The sequence below is a fragment of the Lepisosteus platostomus genome, chromosome 23 (assembly GCF_059453375.1).
Source record: "Lepisosteus platostomus isolate fLepPlt1 chromosome 23, fLepPlt1.hap1, whole genome shotgun sequence".
In the NCBI taxonomy this organism is placed as follows: Eukaryota; Metazoa; Chordata; class Actinopteri; order Semionotiformes; family Lepisosteidae; genus Lepisosteus; species Lepisosteus platostomus.
Window position 1 is genome coordinate 8,494,463 of NC_142633.1, and position 16,572 is coordinate 8,511,034.

The window sequence follows — 16,572 nt, forward strand, 5'->3', positions numbered from 1 at the left end:
TCCAGCGTCAGGGTGCATGTTTTCAGCGGTTAGCCTCGTAGGGGCAGAGGTCTGGCAGGGGAAGGCAACCAGGAGAGGTGTCCAAGGCCTGACCCCTGGAGGGAGAGGAAGGGCCTACATGCTAGATTTTACATAAGAAAACCTTGACAAAACTGCTCGTCTTTTAGAACTCTTGATCTACACTATGGTCTTCTGTGAATATAACAAACGTGTCGAGACTCGCAAAGGCAGTGTCAGTGTGTGCTGACAAGCGCAGCCCCAAGAACACGTGCAAGAACGTACTGCGGCACATTTAAACACACCCCTGGCGACATGGATTGTGGGATGCGACGAATTTAATGCCCTGCTCCCACACCACTTCTAGAAATGACTGCGATTTAAAGAACAATGCTCTAAAACTGCTCCAACTCCCTTACACATTTTTTACACAGTTACACAGCCTGCTGTAACAGCTTGTTTTCCTAGGAACCTGCATCGTGCCGACGTCCTCTGTCTGGAGAGTGGCGCTGTGTGGCTCTGAAGGACTGGGACTGAATCCAGACTGGAGTCGGGAGTTCACCCACCAGCCTTGCTATTCTGTGTCCTGCTATCCCTCAACGTTCATACGAAAAAGTAAAAAACAACAACAAAACAATCAGTAAATCCATGATGCGTTATCCATTTTATTAAGCTACAACAACACAAGCAAAGTTTGGTGCTTAACAGTTTTAAGGCAAATATTTCCAGTAATTGCACTTGTATTATACAAAACATTCAAAGACCAGGGTCTGGCCTGTTTGGCACTTTCTACTCCAGGAATGAGTACAGAAAGACAGCTCCAGAGGTCACGGGCACTTTTACAAGCATGTAGGGGAGGCGACAACTGTTCCTTATTCTGCGGACAGTGGCAATGAGAAATGTGGATCAATCTGGTAGGAAACCACACCGCATAGAGAAACAGTTCTGTTACAGCCGTGCGTGTGGAGCTGCCTTCTGGTCTTAAGACGAGGGTGTTTTGAAGGCACTAAGGAACTTGTCAGTTTGGACGATTCTGGCCATCATGGCAGGATGCGTTTCTGGCGGCTCTCTCAAGAGCTGTCACTAATGCCCCCCCTGACTCCTGCAGACTCCCAGACAACTCGAGCCACCTTGAACTGTGCCAGCCAAAGGCAGTCAGAAGATAGCCTACGGTGCTTTTACCTTGGAAAGCACCCATAAGGATGGTTTCTTTTCTCTTTAAACTAAAAACTGAAGCAGCAATTTATTTTCTTTTTTTTTTCTGAAATTCCCCAGTATTAATCGGTCTTGTTCAGTGCTACTGCCCCTGTCCCACTGAGAGAAGGAGGAACTGCGGTCGTGCTCCTTTGACACAGTAAGCTCTCTGAGTCATGTGGTTTTCTGACACGCAGGGAACACCCTGAGGCCTAACGCGTGCAACTGGACACCTGAAGCTCACTAGTGCCCAGGGCTTGATCCTGTGCTCTGCCTGGAGGGGCTCAGCCAGCAGTGCACTGCTGCTCCAGACACAGGGTTCACTTCTAAAGTACAATTAATCATAGGGGCAGAATTCTGCTGCAGATTTTCAAACTGCAAGTAATGTTTCATGTAAGACCGGCATCATTTAATGTTTAACTGAAATAAGGTTTAAAAAAAAAAAAGATGTGTAGCGCATTTTGGTTTTATGGAAGTTTAAAAAACACAGAATTGGTAGTAAGGTCTTCACCAGTGCCTTTGAATGCTCAACCCTGTACCACAAAGTGTAATCAACTCAGACATATGCAAAAGGCAAGTTTCACTACTTAGAACAGGGCTAATAAAACCCAAGACAGAAGAGAATGATGCATATTGATTGTGTAAAACCCTTTACACAATTACTGATTTACACCGACAGCTTATAGGTCTGGAATCTTAAGTACGATTCTGTGATTGTGTTCTTCTGGGTGAAATTACGATACTGTGTCACCCACCCCTGTACTACGTCTCTCAAGAGTTTCTTCAGATGACCCAATCCCAGAAAAATGACTGAGAAACATCCAAGGCAGTGGAAAAACGCCAGGTAAGCAAGAGTTAACTACACACTTTTCTCTTCTGTCCTAGTCAAGCTGTACTCAAATCATGCCATGAACTCTGAAGTTGCAGATTTGTAGCAACAGGAACCCAGATCTATTCTTCTGCCCGGTGTTAATGTCTACGCAGAAGCAGTGTTACAGTGAAGGTCTGTAGCCGGGCCACGGTGCAGTGACAGGCAACATCGTCTGCAGGACAGCTCACCTCCACGCTGGCCGAGCAGCGCTTGGCCGTGCTCAAGGCGAACGATGGAGTGTAAATTTAGCAGTAGTTAAAAACAACAAAAAAATTGTGAAACAGGCACTTCTTGAATCAGACGCCCGGAGGGCCATTCATCCACATTCAAAATCATTAAAAAAAAAAACAACAACAACACCTGTGCAGTATATTACAGATAAACAGGAGCTGTGGTTCTCAGCAGGTTAGAACAGTTTAGTGCTGGAATGCGGACCTCTCTTCCTCCGAGTCACTTCATTCCTCGGCTCAGGTGCTCTAGGACACATTCCAAACTGCACAAACAAGAAAGCCAGGTTTAACAGAAGACAAAGCCAGTGTGTGAGTATTTCATTCCTTCCCGTTCACAAGGTCAGCTCTGAAGCACCTCGACAGCTTCGTCATATTATTTAGGCGAGACATAAAAGAAAGCCAGTTAGATCACAGGTTTTATTACTCAGCTTTAAAAATCACTCAAACCTTTATAACAGGCACTTCTGAATAGCTACGTATTGCCAAAGAGAATGGAAGGGTTGTGATGCACACTCCGATGAGGAAGACCATGTGATTACACCGCAGGAAGGATGGGGAGTGTGTCTCTCCATCACACCAGCACTTAGCAGGAGGAGGCTAGGCCACATCACCGAGAAACAAAAGAATCGATTTTCGAAGCGGGGCAATTTAAATATTTGCTCCAAAATATGGCTAGCTTGTTTGTAAAAAATTCTCAAAAGGTTTCTCCCCCTTGGCTGTAAGCCAGAGCAAGGTCGTACAAAAAAAAAAACCCAAGTTCGATACTTACTGATGATGATAATGATGATGATCAGAATCACAGCTATCAAAATTGCCCACATCTGTGCATGACAAAGCAGACAAAACCCGTGTTAGATTCTCAGTTTCTCTCCACTGTGCCAAGGCCATTACTTAGAGCGGGTTGTGGCACGTATAGTATTACTGCCGCAGAATGAGTCTGTAGAAAAGTATCAAATACAACTCAGGGGAAAGACCAGACATGTGCTGGTCCACAACAGGGGGCGCTCACCCTGCGGTCTGTGTGGGTCCTAATGCCCCAGTAGAGTGACGGGGACACTATACTGTAAACAGGCGCCGTCCTTCGGATGAGACGTAAAACCGAGGTCCTGACCCTCTGTGGTCATTAAAAATCCCTGGGTGTTTCTCGACAAGAGTAGGGGCATCACTCCGGCGCCCTGGCCAACCTTCCGGGGTGACGGCTCTCACTCTGTCCCGATTCGGGGGGGGGCGCCAGTCTCAGCAGGGCTCCTTCGGGGTTTGCCTGCTCCTGTGTGTCTTGCTAGGTGCGTCCCTGCTGCCTGCCTTTCTTTCCATCAGTAGGATTAAGTCTTGGGTGCCACTTCCTACTCCTCCACTGCTGAGCCACCAGAGTCCCAACAACCCCTCTCTCCAGCCCCCAGACGACTTGGGGACGGCAGGACGTTCTGCCCCTTGATCCCGTGTGGGGCAGCGAATCACCCAGCTGGGTCACCGCTCTCTAGCTGTTCCTTTAGCTCCCCTCCTTTCAGCACGTTTGTGAGATGCACACTCGTCCCTCTGTCAGCGCTGGGTCCCGTCTTCTCCACCGAAGACCTGCGCTCGCAGAGGTGCACAGCAGACTGCTCCCTCACCCGAAAGGCTCCTTTGTGTTACACACCTGGGAATACTCCACCTTCAGTCTCCTCCAGATTAAGCTGAGGCTCTCAGGTGGAATGCCATGACGCTATTTGAGCAGCCTGCTTCTTGGGGGGAGACTGTCGCCCCCGTGTGGTCAAGACTGGGAACCATTCTATAGGTTTACAGTATATGGCACAGATGTTTATGCAGGGAGTCCCAACTCCACTCCTGGTGGGCCACATTCCCACTGGTCACATAGGGCTCTCTGAGTCAGCAGAGCCTACAGAGCTAGAAAATGCTTTTAAATTGCTGTCATTAAGCCAACCATTAGTTCAATTAGGCCATTTATTGGTATCTTTGGTATCTAGGCATTTTTAATCTTGTTCCTACGTATCTCGAGATGTGATGGTGAATTTACTAGATCTGGTGGGCACGTCAGTCCCGTTTTTAGTCATGAGTGATTTCAATCCCATCCTGCACTATATCCCATCGTCCAGCCCCTTGTCTCCTCTAAACCTTCCCAGACTGCAAAGGTCTGCCTGTCCACTCCATGCGCGTTTATACAATGATCCAAGACTTCCTCCTGCATTAGAAAGAGTCCTGATACAACACCCTGTGGCACTCTGCTCCCCTTACCGCGAGAGCTGGGTTTCAGATGGTTCATTCGTCATAATAAACTGCTCTTATACACCTAAGCGATGTCTTTTAATAGAGGAAATTCTAGTTTGCTGTACAAAGACAGTACACATAGTACTGAAACAGTCTGGCAAACATTTGGGTCACTCTAAGAATCTGAAGAAAAAACAGGTTTGTTGCATGGCAACATGGCAAACCCCTCCTAGGAAGAAATGGTAGTACTTACTACACTGCTTCTGTTGTGCATCCTGCACTAGATACACACCGTTTTTACTCCAATGGTAACTTGTATAAGTTTGAGGAACTGTACCGTCCTTTGGATGAACGCAAGTCACCCTGGGTAGCCACGTCACTCCCACTGTGAGGTAATCAGTAACAGTGTTGGGGTAGAAAGTGTGGGAGCCGCACCCCCCCGGTTGCCTCACCTTGCAGTTCTTCCACCAGTACTTCCTCTTCAGCTTGGCGGCGCTGGTCTCGAACTGGGAGGCCCCGGCCTGGAGCGCGTCGGCCCGGTCGTCCAGCTCTGACAGCTTCTGGTCTCTCTCCAGGACCTTGTCCACGTTGACGCGCATGATGTCCACCACCTGCGGACAGACACGGGGCGCAGCATGAGCGCACAGGGACTGCTGTGCACCTACATCCGCCGGCCCGACAACCAGGCAGGAGGACATCCGAATGAGTCCCCGAGAGATGATCACAGGTAACGTCCTGCAATATTATGCTCGTTAACAGTGATGAATGGCGGTAATTTTCTGTCTGTTAGCGTTGGTTTGCCAAGTGCATGGTGTTCTTGGATTGATATGGTCTGTGGTTTAATGGGCTAATAGATTATGTTGTAAAATGATCTCATTTGTGAACACAAAGAAATGAATTGATATAAAGCACAATGCAGACAAAGCATGCAGTTGTAATTTCACCCCCCCCAAATCACTCTAAGAGCTGTGATCTGGGCCAGCACACCCATGACAACAAGTATATTGATAAACTTTTTTTTTTTAAGTGCATGTTCCACCTGATGCACCTTTTCAAAATCCACCACCTCCCTCTTTCTCCTGAGGGATCAAACATCCAAATCATCTGGGTGACTCCTTACCTCCTAAGTCATGTATAACACCACACTTCATCATTAAACTGTTACCGGTTTTGGAGATCCCCCAGTTTCAGAAGATTCCTCTTGCACTGATTTTCTCCCATGTTGTGATTTATTAAGTAACCAGGACTGCCCTGTGCCTCTGCAAATACATGCTAGTTAAAACAGGCGTTTACCATGAATAAAACATTTTGATCCTGGAAAACCCCTGGACAATCTCTAGGGGTCTCTGATCCACTGGCTGGAAATTACTGGCCTGAATGAACAGAACCCGAAGATCTAAGATGAAAGCGTGCGTGTGAGAGGGTGACGAATTATAAGTCTCGCTCTGCCGTCACGTGTCCGATTCACAGTGACATGAAGGCGTCTGCGGATGCAATCAGGGCATGCTTGACAGGCACCGACCTCCCCTCCCCCTGTAGCTCTGTCCCCGCCCCTTTAAGACAAGAGTGCCACGGCCGCCCCTTTAAGAGGTGGTGAGGACAACGTGGAACTCCATGTGGTGGTTATGTAACCGCGGAGGCTGTTGCATAAGAGCCAGGGAGCCTATGACAATCGCCATAGACCGGCGGGCTGGGAGGCTGAGGCAGGCTCAGCTAGCATGTGACCTGCATGCACTCAGTTCCTCAACTTGTTGATGCTGCTGGGCATCAGCATTCTTGTCCCCGAGCGAACGTCACTATATATAGGGTACCAGGGCAAATGTGCCTTAGAAATTTGCAAGAACTTTAAATCAATTCTATTCTAAGATTTGAAATTTCAATTTCTGTTTTTTTTTTAATAGTTTTACCCATCTGTCTTGAAGCAGATCCTGATGCTTGAGCAGTTTCTTAATTAACCTAAGTAAGGGGAATTACAGTGAGGCTTAATTCTCACAGCACGCTGCTTTTCATCAGCCCTACAGAAGCTGCTCAGGGGAGAAATTTAGCATCTTAGCTGGGACTGTTCTGAACGGTGTCCCACACATTTAAAAATGTCGGATATCCTCAAATCAAAGCACAAAACAAATGGTAGAAATAATAATACTAACAAGCACGCAGTTCAACTCATCTAGCTCCCATTAAAAGCTCAAAGAGTTCAAACCAAAGCTAATACCCTGGCTCTCTCTCTCTCTCTTACCCTCGTCTTGTTTCTAACGGTTCTGATTTGTTTCCACACTAATGGCTGTGGATGTTTCTCAGGACTTGCTCCCAGACATCTCGGTTAAATTTCTTCACAACAGACGGAGGACGAGGGCAGTTCGATTCTGGTTGTTTCATACAGTAATGTAAAATGTGGCACAACCACCACTCTCCTTTCCAATGGGTTTTTCTGCCTTTGGTCACGTTTGCTGTAGAATCTCCCAGAGAACGATTCCTTTCAGAAGTCCGGAGCGCAGTTATTTAGCAGCAGGTTGCACGACCAGGAAAGCTCACCATCAGCCAAAGTCTGGCGTCCTCTTAACCTTTGGCACCCTTACCTGAACTCGAACAACAGGGTATGTTTGGTTTGTTCTGGATGAAACAACCCAAAACGGACATCTGGTGTACATTAGGGGAAGATTTCAAAACAACATGTGTCATTAAAGCGAAAAGGCACCCACTTCGTATGCCACTACGATCCCAGATCCCCACGGATGTGCTCCTGAATGGAACTGTCCAAACACTGGGGTTTTCAGCAGGACACATGACTGGGCCCCTGAACTCCCGCTGGCCCCCTCCATGACGGCCGAGCGCTACAGACGGGCAGCGACACAAAAGAGCGCCGTCACACGGGAACGGCGGCTTCTCCTACCTCGTCCACCTGCGCCTGGGTCTGCTGCAGCCGGCGGTTCGAGCCCGCCATGTTGGAGGGACTGGAGCCTTCTGGAGCTGCCCTGTCAATCAAGCCAAGCACACAGTCTCAGGGCAGGTGCCAACAAACACTGCCGTCAGCCCACAGCTCCCCCTGCTGGGCTGGAGCGGAACGAGTCATCCGCAAAACAACCGAAGCAGCAGGATGAGCCAGCAAGATCATTCTGGCTCAAGAGAGGAGATCCATGAGGATTAGTTTTAGTGCCACCATACACAAGCTGAGGTCAGATCAGCCTCAGCTGGGTCACCTGGGGGAGGGCGGACCCTGTTGAAATACCTGAAACACTCGTTGAACCCAGAAACATCACTAATGAAGGGTCTAGGAGCATCAGAAGACAGCTATGATACTGAACAGCTCAATCGTCTCAGAAGGCTGTGTTCCCAAATGCATACTCTGTGCTGCATACTCCCTATCCTGACCTAGCAAGTGTACCCTTTTTACTAACACATCACTGTATTTGAACCCTCTTTGGAAACAGTTTTGTCAATACATTCAAACATAAAGATGCTAATAATAACAAACAAATCGTCAGCAGTATCATCAGAAACACGTCCCCATCAATGTGGCGGACACACCCGTTTTTTGGAGCTCAAGCCTGTGAAGGCAGTAGCGATGGGTAAGTTTCAGCCCCAGGCTATTTCAACAGAGGGTGGCGACACTGGTTTCATCCCAGTAGGTGGAAAAAAACCTCTTTCGTGAAGGTACGTTATAACAGATTCTATGACTGCGTCCGCGCCCAAAGCTCTTGTGAAACTCGGTCCTGAAGACAGCCTGTTGCTGTGTCACTGAAGCAATGTTCCTCATTTATTGTCAGGTTACATGGCATTGGAGCAGTAGGATAATTTCAGAGAGGAAATACAGGTCTCTATATTGTCCATTTGGGTAAAACGACAGAATTGCTGTGCTAGGTCTGTGACATGCTGCCCGATTTCACACTTAATGATGTCATGGTGTCATAGCACCAAGGTTGCTCGTGAATTCCCGCAGGCTTGGAAGAAGTTCCTTCCCCGCAAATACCTCGCAGTCACCGATTTCACATCGCCTGCGCCTATTCCGGCACGTTTTGATCACAGAACTCCACGATCACTTATGAAGCAGCCAAACTTCAGCTGTTGTTCAAGTAGGCGAAACTTATAAAGCAGCATGTTGCCTTGTACAGGATCTCCACACACCGCACGTATGTGAGGAGGGCGGCAGGGCAGCGCAGAGGTCGAGCTGCTGCCTCGCCGCGCTGGGGCCCTGGGTTCGGTTCCTTCGGTGCTTTCCGTACGCTCCCCTCGTGTTACAGTGGGTTTCCTCCCACACTCCGCAACTATACTGGCAGGTCAACTGACTTCTAAGAAAACCGAACCTGGTGTGTATGTGTGTGCGTGTCCAGTGATGGACTGGCGTCCCACCCAGGGTGTACCCTGCCTTGTGCCCATTGCTTGCTGGGATAGGCTGCCCCCGTGATGCTGAATTGGCAGAAGCAGTTAGAAAAAGGATGGGTGAATGCAAGATGAGCCACGATTACCATCCAGAAGTATCTGTATTACTGCAAAATACCCGATGCCGACAATTCTCTTCACTGACTCCACGGGCCAGGTTATCGGTGTGTCGCGAGACAGCATTGATAACGGCACCATCTGTTTACCTCTGGTCTGATCCTCAAGCGTGGCGATTGGCGATCATAATTCCCCAGTAATCCTGACCTTGAAACTAGGGAATTCAGCACAGCTTCAAGAGCCTTGATGTCATTCTCTGTCGAGTCTTGCCAAAAGCAGCTATACTGCCTGTTTAAAAAATTCTGATTTGTTAAGTTAACTGCAGCTAAAGGTCAGGTTTAAACTGCAGTCAAGTCTTACTTTGTGTGTTAATTTATGTTATTTGAGTATCAGATGTGCTTTTGTGTACAGCTGGCGTACACAAAAACTATTTTTTTTTTAATTTTCACAAAAACTTTATTGGAAAATCTAAAGAACAGCAAGAACAGTATTTGGAGTTACTGCTTCCTTTATAAACCACTAAGAATACATTAATGTATTCTTTTCCCCACAGATACAAAAATTGTTTTAATGATTACGGACTCTCACTTTTATTCAAAATCCATTTCATAAAAATGTCCTGAATCTCCAGTACTTATTGTTCCCAGTAGAGGGCGCAAGAAACTTTCACAACTTTACACAAACTCCAGACACAGAAGACCTCGAGACAGTCCTACGTCACAGATGTCGTGCTCCACAAACAAAAGCAGGAGATATACATTAACGTGCCGCTAGCGTGTTCCATGGAGGAGGAGGGGGGTCCTCGGACCCCCAGAGTTTTATTCCCCCCCCTTTGTGAGTGTTTTCTCTCCTCTGTGCCCATGGTCACGAGCTGCTTGTAAGCTACAGCACAGTTCTGCAAGGCGCTCTGTGGCAAACCGCTGTCAAGATTGCTACAGCACATCAAGGGGCGGCTGAACGATGACAATGGGACGTTTCTGCTATTCCTTAAGAAAATCTAATAGCATCAGCTCAGAGCACTGACCAGCAGATTCAAAAACAGATTCTTCCCCCAAGCACTCCGCATCTTAAACAGCTCAATTTGGCACCTGCACAAGTTAGGATCTGCACTTTAAGGTACTGCACTGTTGTCTCAATTTATTGTCCATGTCAGTTTGTCATTTGTGCATATATACTGTATATTTTTCTCTCTCTAATGTTACTGGGTACAGCTGAACGAGTAAGCATTCCAATACACTTGTGGTATACGGCAAATGAAGAAATCTTGAATCTTCTACACTGCACTACACTGGTTCTGACTGTAACCTGACTCTCCCGGCCCAGATGCGCTCAGAGGGCCCTGGTGCAGCACACGTCTGCAGCCAGGGTGAAGCCAGCATGGTGCCGATCCCCCCCAGCCACCCCACAGCCCAGGGCACGCCTGACAGGAAGCCCAGGCCTCACCGCTCCGCTCACACGCTCAGATCCAGGCCACGAGAGAAGCACCGCTTCACCGCAACACGAGAGACCGTGTCTTCATCTTGAACTAGCATCCTAAAGGATTTCTGCACGGGTACCATTTCAGTTTGTGGACACCTTATTAGGAAAAAACAGATTCAAACAATTTATACATAGGGAACTAGGTATTCACAGCACTTTGGATCCTGAGGTTGATCCCAGTAGTTGTGTGAAGTTTGCATACTCCCCGTGTTCAGCTTAATCTGCATTTCTAACCCACAATAACGCATGCTGAAAAGAAACAAACGTTTCGGCTGTGGAGCCTTCTTCGGGTGTCCCAGAAGCCAACAAACCTACCAGTATGTCTTCGGACTGTGGGAGGAAACCAGAGCTACATGCAAACCTGGGAAGAATGTATACACTCCACACAGACAGCACCTCAGGTCCAGAAGTGACCCTAGGACCCCAGCGCTCAAGCAGCAATGCTGACTAACACGATACTGTGCCACTGCCTTACAAATTCAATAGAACATCTCACAATGAATTTGTAAAGTGCTTGTATTTGATTTTCACATTAATACCTTCATCTTGTGACGTCCCAAAACCGATCACGTGACTTGCACTTCCCCATCAGGAGATGGGGATCGGACAAGAGGGGAATTACAGTATAAACACTATCCTCACCAAAGGGGCGTGGATTTTCTTTACACTGAATTGTCAGGCTGCGGTGAGAGCACTGAGGCATGGAAATCTGGCTCTAGTATAGATACGGCTATGTGCCTGTATTCAGCTGAGAATCAGGAAGCAGGTTATTACAGGCAGGACAAACAATGAGCCACATTTATGGTCCAAAGAGGAAAGTCAAATATCTTCCCACTAGAGGCAGAAGTGGACTTTAAGCTGGCAACCAAGAAGAAAAGAAACTGAAATATCTCTGCTGTTCCACATTTATTGAGGGGATTTCTTGGGCAATCGAATTCGGGGGTGCACGTTAAAGCAGGGCTGTCCAATCCTCGTCCAGGAGGGCTGGTGTCCCTACAGGTTTTCAAAATCTCTGTACAGCAGCAGCTGCTTAAGAGCTCAGGGCAGCTGTTCAATCCAATGAAGCCAGCAACCAGCTGGTTTGGCTAATACAGAGCCAAACTGGAACGAAAGCCTACACAGACACCCTGCACTGGACTGTTTGTACTGAAAGTCCTGCTAGAAGAAAAAGCCCATGAATTTAGTACCTGAGCTTCTGGCCTGGCAGGACTGCAAATTCCTGCCGAAGGACACCAGGGAATCCATCTCCCGCGGGCCCTGGAGTGAACTGTGTGCCACTGAGAAACGGAATCTCAGGCCCACTGAAGTTGTTCCAACAAAAGAAAGCATAAAAAAATGTTTTTCTGGGTTTCACTACATAATCTGTAGAAGTTTTTTTTCACTACTTTCTTGAGTCATTTTCCTCATCCTTTAAAAATGTATAAAACTAATATGAATATTTGTCATGGGTGCAGAGGGGCCTGTCGGGGTGTCTAAGTCCCACTGTCTGTAAATATTATTGTACAACAGCGAACACTTTTCACGGCAACTTCTGTTATTTTTCTGTCAAAGGAAACAACTAGGATATGAGCACTTCTCAGTTTTGTTTCACAAACAACAGAGACCATGAAGGGCTAAAGGGACTGCAGATGTCTCCTGACCTCCAGGGGGGGATATTCCTCACTTAATTTGGGCAACAACATATCCATCCATATTCTGAGCGCGTCATCCAGTCCAGGGTGGCGGGAGAGTTGGAGACTATCCCAGTAAACAACAGGCACTAGGCCGCGGGGCAGGATACAGGGAATTGTATCCCTGCGACCCAGAATTAGAAGATTCAGTCACAGAAAGGATGGACAGATTAAGGGACTAATGAGGATCCACACAACAGAGGTTAAGCTGAATTTAAACTTTGCATTTTTCCATTTTTATTTACTATTTGCAGCCTGTTCAAAAGAAGCAGGTAGACACCACCTATCGATGTTATTCAGGGTGTACGACACTTGGACTGACAGCCACAAACGCGATGAACCAGAGCTGCCGCTGACCAAACGTTGACATAAACCAGGCGCCAGTGCCTTTTTCCAAAATAGGGGATCTGTAAACTAAGCCAGAAAAGTCCCCTCCAAGCTACACATGAGCCACAATGCAATATTCTGCGTTTCCTCTGCAGTCAGACTAACAAACACCTAAGGGGATTAATATTCTTCTGGCTGTGTGGCTCTTTTTCTCAGCAGACAGTATCAGACCGCTATTTTATACTACAAGAGATAACCGTCGTGTTCAGATTGTCGGCAACCAAAGTATAAAGTATTTTAAATGATGCATGAATAGACAAGGTATTTCTGGTGTTCTTTAATCTTCTAAATTCACTTTCCAGCGCGATTCTGCAGAGACCCAAGACATCCTCAGGATCCACGCGGCATGTAGGAATTTGGGGCTTCCTGTGTCTCAAGGAATGGACGTCTCCTGTCTGCCTGCCCGGGAACAGCCCCAAGTACAGCACAGCCTGAGCTGTTGCTGTTGCGACATCTTGCAATTCAGAGCCACGCGCTGATCCCCAGCAGGAGCACAAAGGCACTGCGCCACACAGCTGGCCATCTCCCCCTGGCTGAAGGAGAAACCTCCTCTCTGGCCCGCCTGAGGCGATCACATGCCTGAAGCGGATCTCTGCCCCTTCATCCCCACCAGTGGAGCGAGGCGGCCGGTCCACCAGAGCAGGAGGCGAAGGGGCCGGGGACCGGCTGGCACCACCGCCAGCCTCACTGGGCTCCTGCCACAAGCACGGCCGTCGTGGCAGTTGGACAGGGCGAAGGGGGAAAGACGGAGAGGTGGCTCTGTGGCTCAGGATCCGCGCCTGTGGCTGGAAGGTTGCCGGTTCGTATCCCGCGGCCGGCAGGGGAATCCTACTCCGTTGGGCCCCTGAGCAAGGCCCTTCACCCCAGCTGCTCCAGGGGCGCCGTATAAATGGCCGACCCTGCGCTCTGACCCCAGGCTTCTCTCCCTGTCTGTGTGTCTCAGGGAGAGCAAGCTGGGGTATGCGAAAAGACAAATTCCTAATACAAGAAGTTGTATAGGGCTAATAAAGTGATCTTATCTTAAAGAGGCGCGCCTGCAGTACGCAAGAATGGAAAGGCGGGCTAGGAACGACCTCAAAGCAGCCCTGGCGTGACGTCATCTCGTCCTCGCCTCGTCCGAATGCCCACCACTTGCCTCAGAGACCCCATCCACCCGTTACCTGTAGCCAAGAGCTGCGGGGATCGGGACACAGACCCAGCGTAAAGGGCGGGTCTCGAGCAGGCACAGGGAAACCTTAGGGACGCGAATCCCCCTGGCCAGCAAGCCCCCATGAGCTGGGAGGAAAATGAAATGGGAAAAAGACACATGGGAACGAGGAAGGCTTGCAAACTTCATATAGGACGTACTTCCACCTATAACATCTGTCTTCTCATTTAGTTTACCAAGAAGATTTGAGGCGATCCCCCTCGTTAGCATTCGCCCACACAGCTTCAGCAGACTGTCCAGATGTGTAAATGGATGCAAAATATAGGGCGATTTCAATAAAAGCAGCAGAAAAATCGATGAATTAGTAACGAGGATATACTTTTCTTGGGCTTTTTGTTCAGAACAGAATTCCCCAGTCCTTTGCATTGCATTTTTCTTCCTAAATATAATAAATGTCGTACCTTGTACATATGAATTACGAAGTTGAACATAATCAAACAACGACCCAAACTGCGATTTTCCTGGGAGTGTTAACAGCACTGTGGGCATCGCGATTAATAGGTGCTACCTCCGAGATAAGCGTCCTATGCTTTAAGCGAGCTTTTAAAAATAAAACTTGCCTGTTGCAAGGTTTGGACAGCCGTTTGAATCCCGGCCAATTAAAATATACTCTCAAGAGTGATTTCAGAGCAAGTTATGCAAGATAGTGCGCCTGGACACACCCGAGGTGACCACAGCGAGGTCAATTATTAAAGTAATTTCCCGCAAAACGGCACGTCTCTTACAAAGCATATTAAAACATGACACCAAAACGCAAAAGTAAAAACCAAACTGCGGAAAAGTTCGGTTCATTTTAAATAAGAGAAGCCCCCCCTTTCCTAAAGCAAGAAAATAAACCCCTCAACTGCGTTACTTCTTCAATAACGAAAAACCGAAAATGCAAAGTGGCGAATGATCCAGTACCGGCTTTCTTTTAACGTAACTCTTGATCATGTAAAAAAATAATGAAGCGTTTACTCAAAAAAGAGTAACAGCGCCGGGTCCATTAAAAAGCGTTTACTTCCCATAGTAAAAAAAAAACCTCAACAAAGTAACACATATGCAGCAAACACACAGACAATGGTGTCCTGGATCCTGGCTTTACCGTTTCAGACCTCGACGGATTTGTTATAAAGTTTAAAAACAAAAACAGAACAACGGGCCTACAAGTCAAAACTTAAGACGAAGCCTCGTTCTTGCCCGGCAACTTGACTCGGGACAAACGCCCTTTGCCCGCATCCCCGACACCTCACACGGGCGCCCTTCACACGTCGAAACGGGAAAACCGCCGCTCGGTTTCGGTGTCGAAATGTTGTTTTCGCGGCCCACCCTCTGGGCCGGGGCCCGAACGGCACCGGGTTTGACCGGGAGAAACATACTTACATGATTACCGCAACGGGACCAGCAACCAAGTGTAAATCGGGCTGAGGTGGTGTCAGCTAGTGCGACCAACTTTCACAGCAGGATTTAAAGACACAGCGCACTTCCCAGCTCACTCCCGGTCGCTGTTCGACCGTTTTCTCGCACTTTTACAAATTTCTAACCTCTACCTTGCCTGAGGCCATGTATTTTAAGTGTTTTAAGTGTTTAAGTTCGGTGCATTTCTGTTCTTGCCTTTGCTCCAGACTGCACACATCTGACTGGAGTTAAATAATTCTGGATTAAATTAACTAAATAAGTAACTTGATCGCAATAAACAAAAACGTCTCATGAAAGGGACTGTCCATCAGATGCGTTCACTTTTTGTCGTAGCCTTTTTATTTATTTATTTTTGGTTTCAAGTGGTTGTTGTTTTTTTAGCATTGCAAGATTGACCTACAAGTCGATTTACTTTAGAAAGTCTCCAGAGTGTACTCTAGTGAGACACCAGTTTGCAAGCAGCTGTTTCTTTTATACCCAGCGCCCCTTCGGATGCCCACCCGTGACGAGCACGCGTGTGACCGGCTTTGCGTGGCCTCGAGCATCCCGAGAACAAGACTATAAATAAAGAGAGGAGACTCCTGTTGGAAAATGACAGGTCGTTCTCCAACACATATTCAAGAACAGAGACACAGTTAAGAACTATACAGATCATCCTGGCAGAACAGAGTGATGTTCATTGCTTGGTAGGACCCAAACGGGTTTAGCAATGGAAATCTCAAGTTACAGTACCCATAATGGACACTCCTGAACACCCCTCTGGTAAATATTTCAGCATTGATCATATAATAATAATAATAATAATAATAATAATAATAATAATAATAATAATAATAATTGCTTACGCTAATAATAATAGAGCTTTTCTTGATGCTTCACTCAAAGTGCTTAACAGGTAATGGGGACTCCCCTCCACCACCACCAGTGTGCAGCCCCACCTGTGCCCTGGAAATCATGTTGCTCTTAGGATTCAGAACACTAATACTTCTGGAAAATGACACAGCAACGCTTATGGCCTATAGAGCTGTGAACCAGCAGTTTTAGAGAGGCAGAGAGCTGTAGCACATTCATCGTGCTCCTCAACTGTCTCAAGCCAACATGCTCCAACTCCACGTGGACACCTACAGCTGTGTCGAATTAGACACTGAGAATGGTCTCTGAGCGAATATTACCCAGATCACAGAACCCCTGGGAGCCTGTCAGCACGAGTCTCCTGGACCGAAGGAAACAATCGTGGCTATAATGAAGAGTGTTCCGCTCAGACAGCATTTACGGTTTCCAATTAGTGTCTCTCTACGACAAGCACTTATTTTTTTCTGGTATTAAGTGACAATTGCACTGTCAACATTGCAATAACAGCAATTTATTCATCTTTAATTAGCACTGTATCAGTATTGATAGCAAATTCACTTGAGTTCATTGATTATCATGGAAAAGACCCAACGATACTCATACTGCCAACCATAAGCCCAGCTTAAAGTCTTCAGCGTTTATTTTCAG

The 16,572-nt window shown here is 47.4% G+C and overlaps 1 protein-coding gene across 1 annotated transcript; it reads right to left on the reverse strand.

Moving 5' to 3' along the window:
- Window positions 1-638: 638 nt before the first annotated feature.
- On the reverse strand, window positions 639-15,192 carry vamp3 (vesicle-associated membrane protein 3 (cellubrevin)). The gene is made up of 5 exons (XM_088617603.1): window positions 15,037-15,192; window positions 7,388-7,469; window positions 4,950-5,108; window positions 3,062-3,113; window positions 639-2,555 (listed from the first exon to the last, which is right to left on the reverse strand). Coding segments are annotated over exons 1-5 (312 nt in total). The 5' UTR covers window positions 15,039-15,192; the 3' UTR covers window positions 639-2,538.
- Between the last annotated feature and the right edge of the window lie 1,380 nt (window positions 15,193-16,572).

Bases quoted from the DNA above. Each gene is read 5' to 3' on its own strand.
- vamp3 (XM_088617603.1), bottom strand. The intron at 5,109-7,387 runs GTAGGAGAAGCC...GTCTGTCCGCAG, and splicing joins CCCAGGCGCAGGTGGACGAG to GTGGTGGACATCATGCGCGT. The intron at 3,114-4,949 runs GTGAGGCAACCG...TGTCATGCACAG, and splicing joins ACTGGTGGAAGAACTGCAAG to ATGTGGGCAATTTTGATAGC.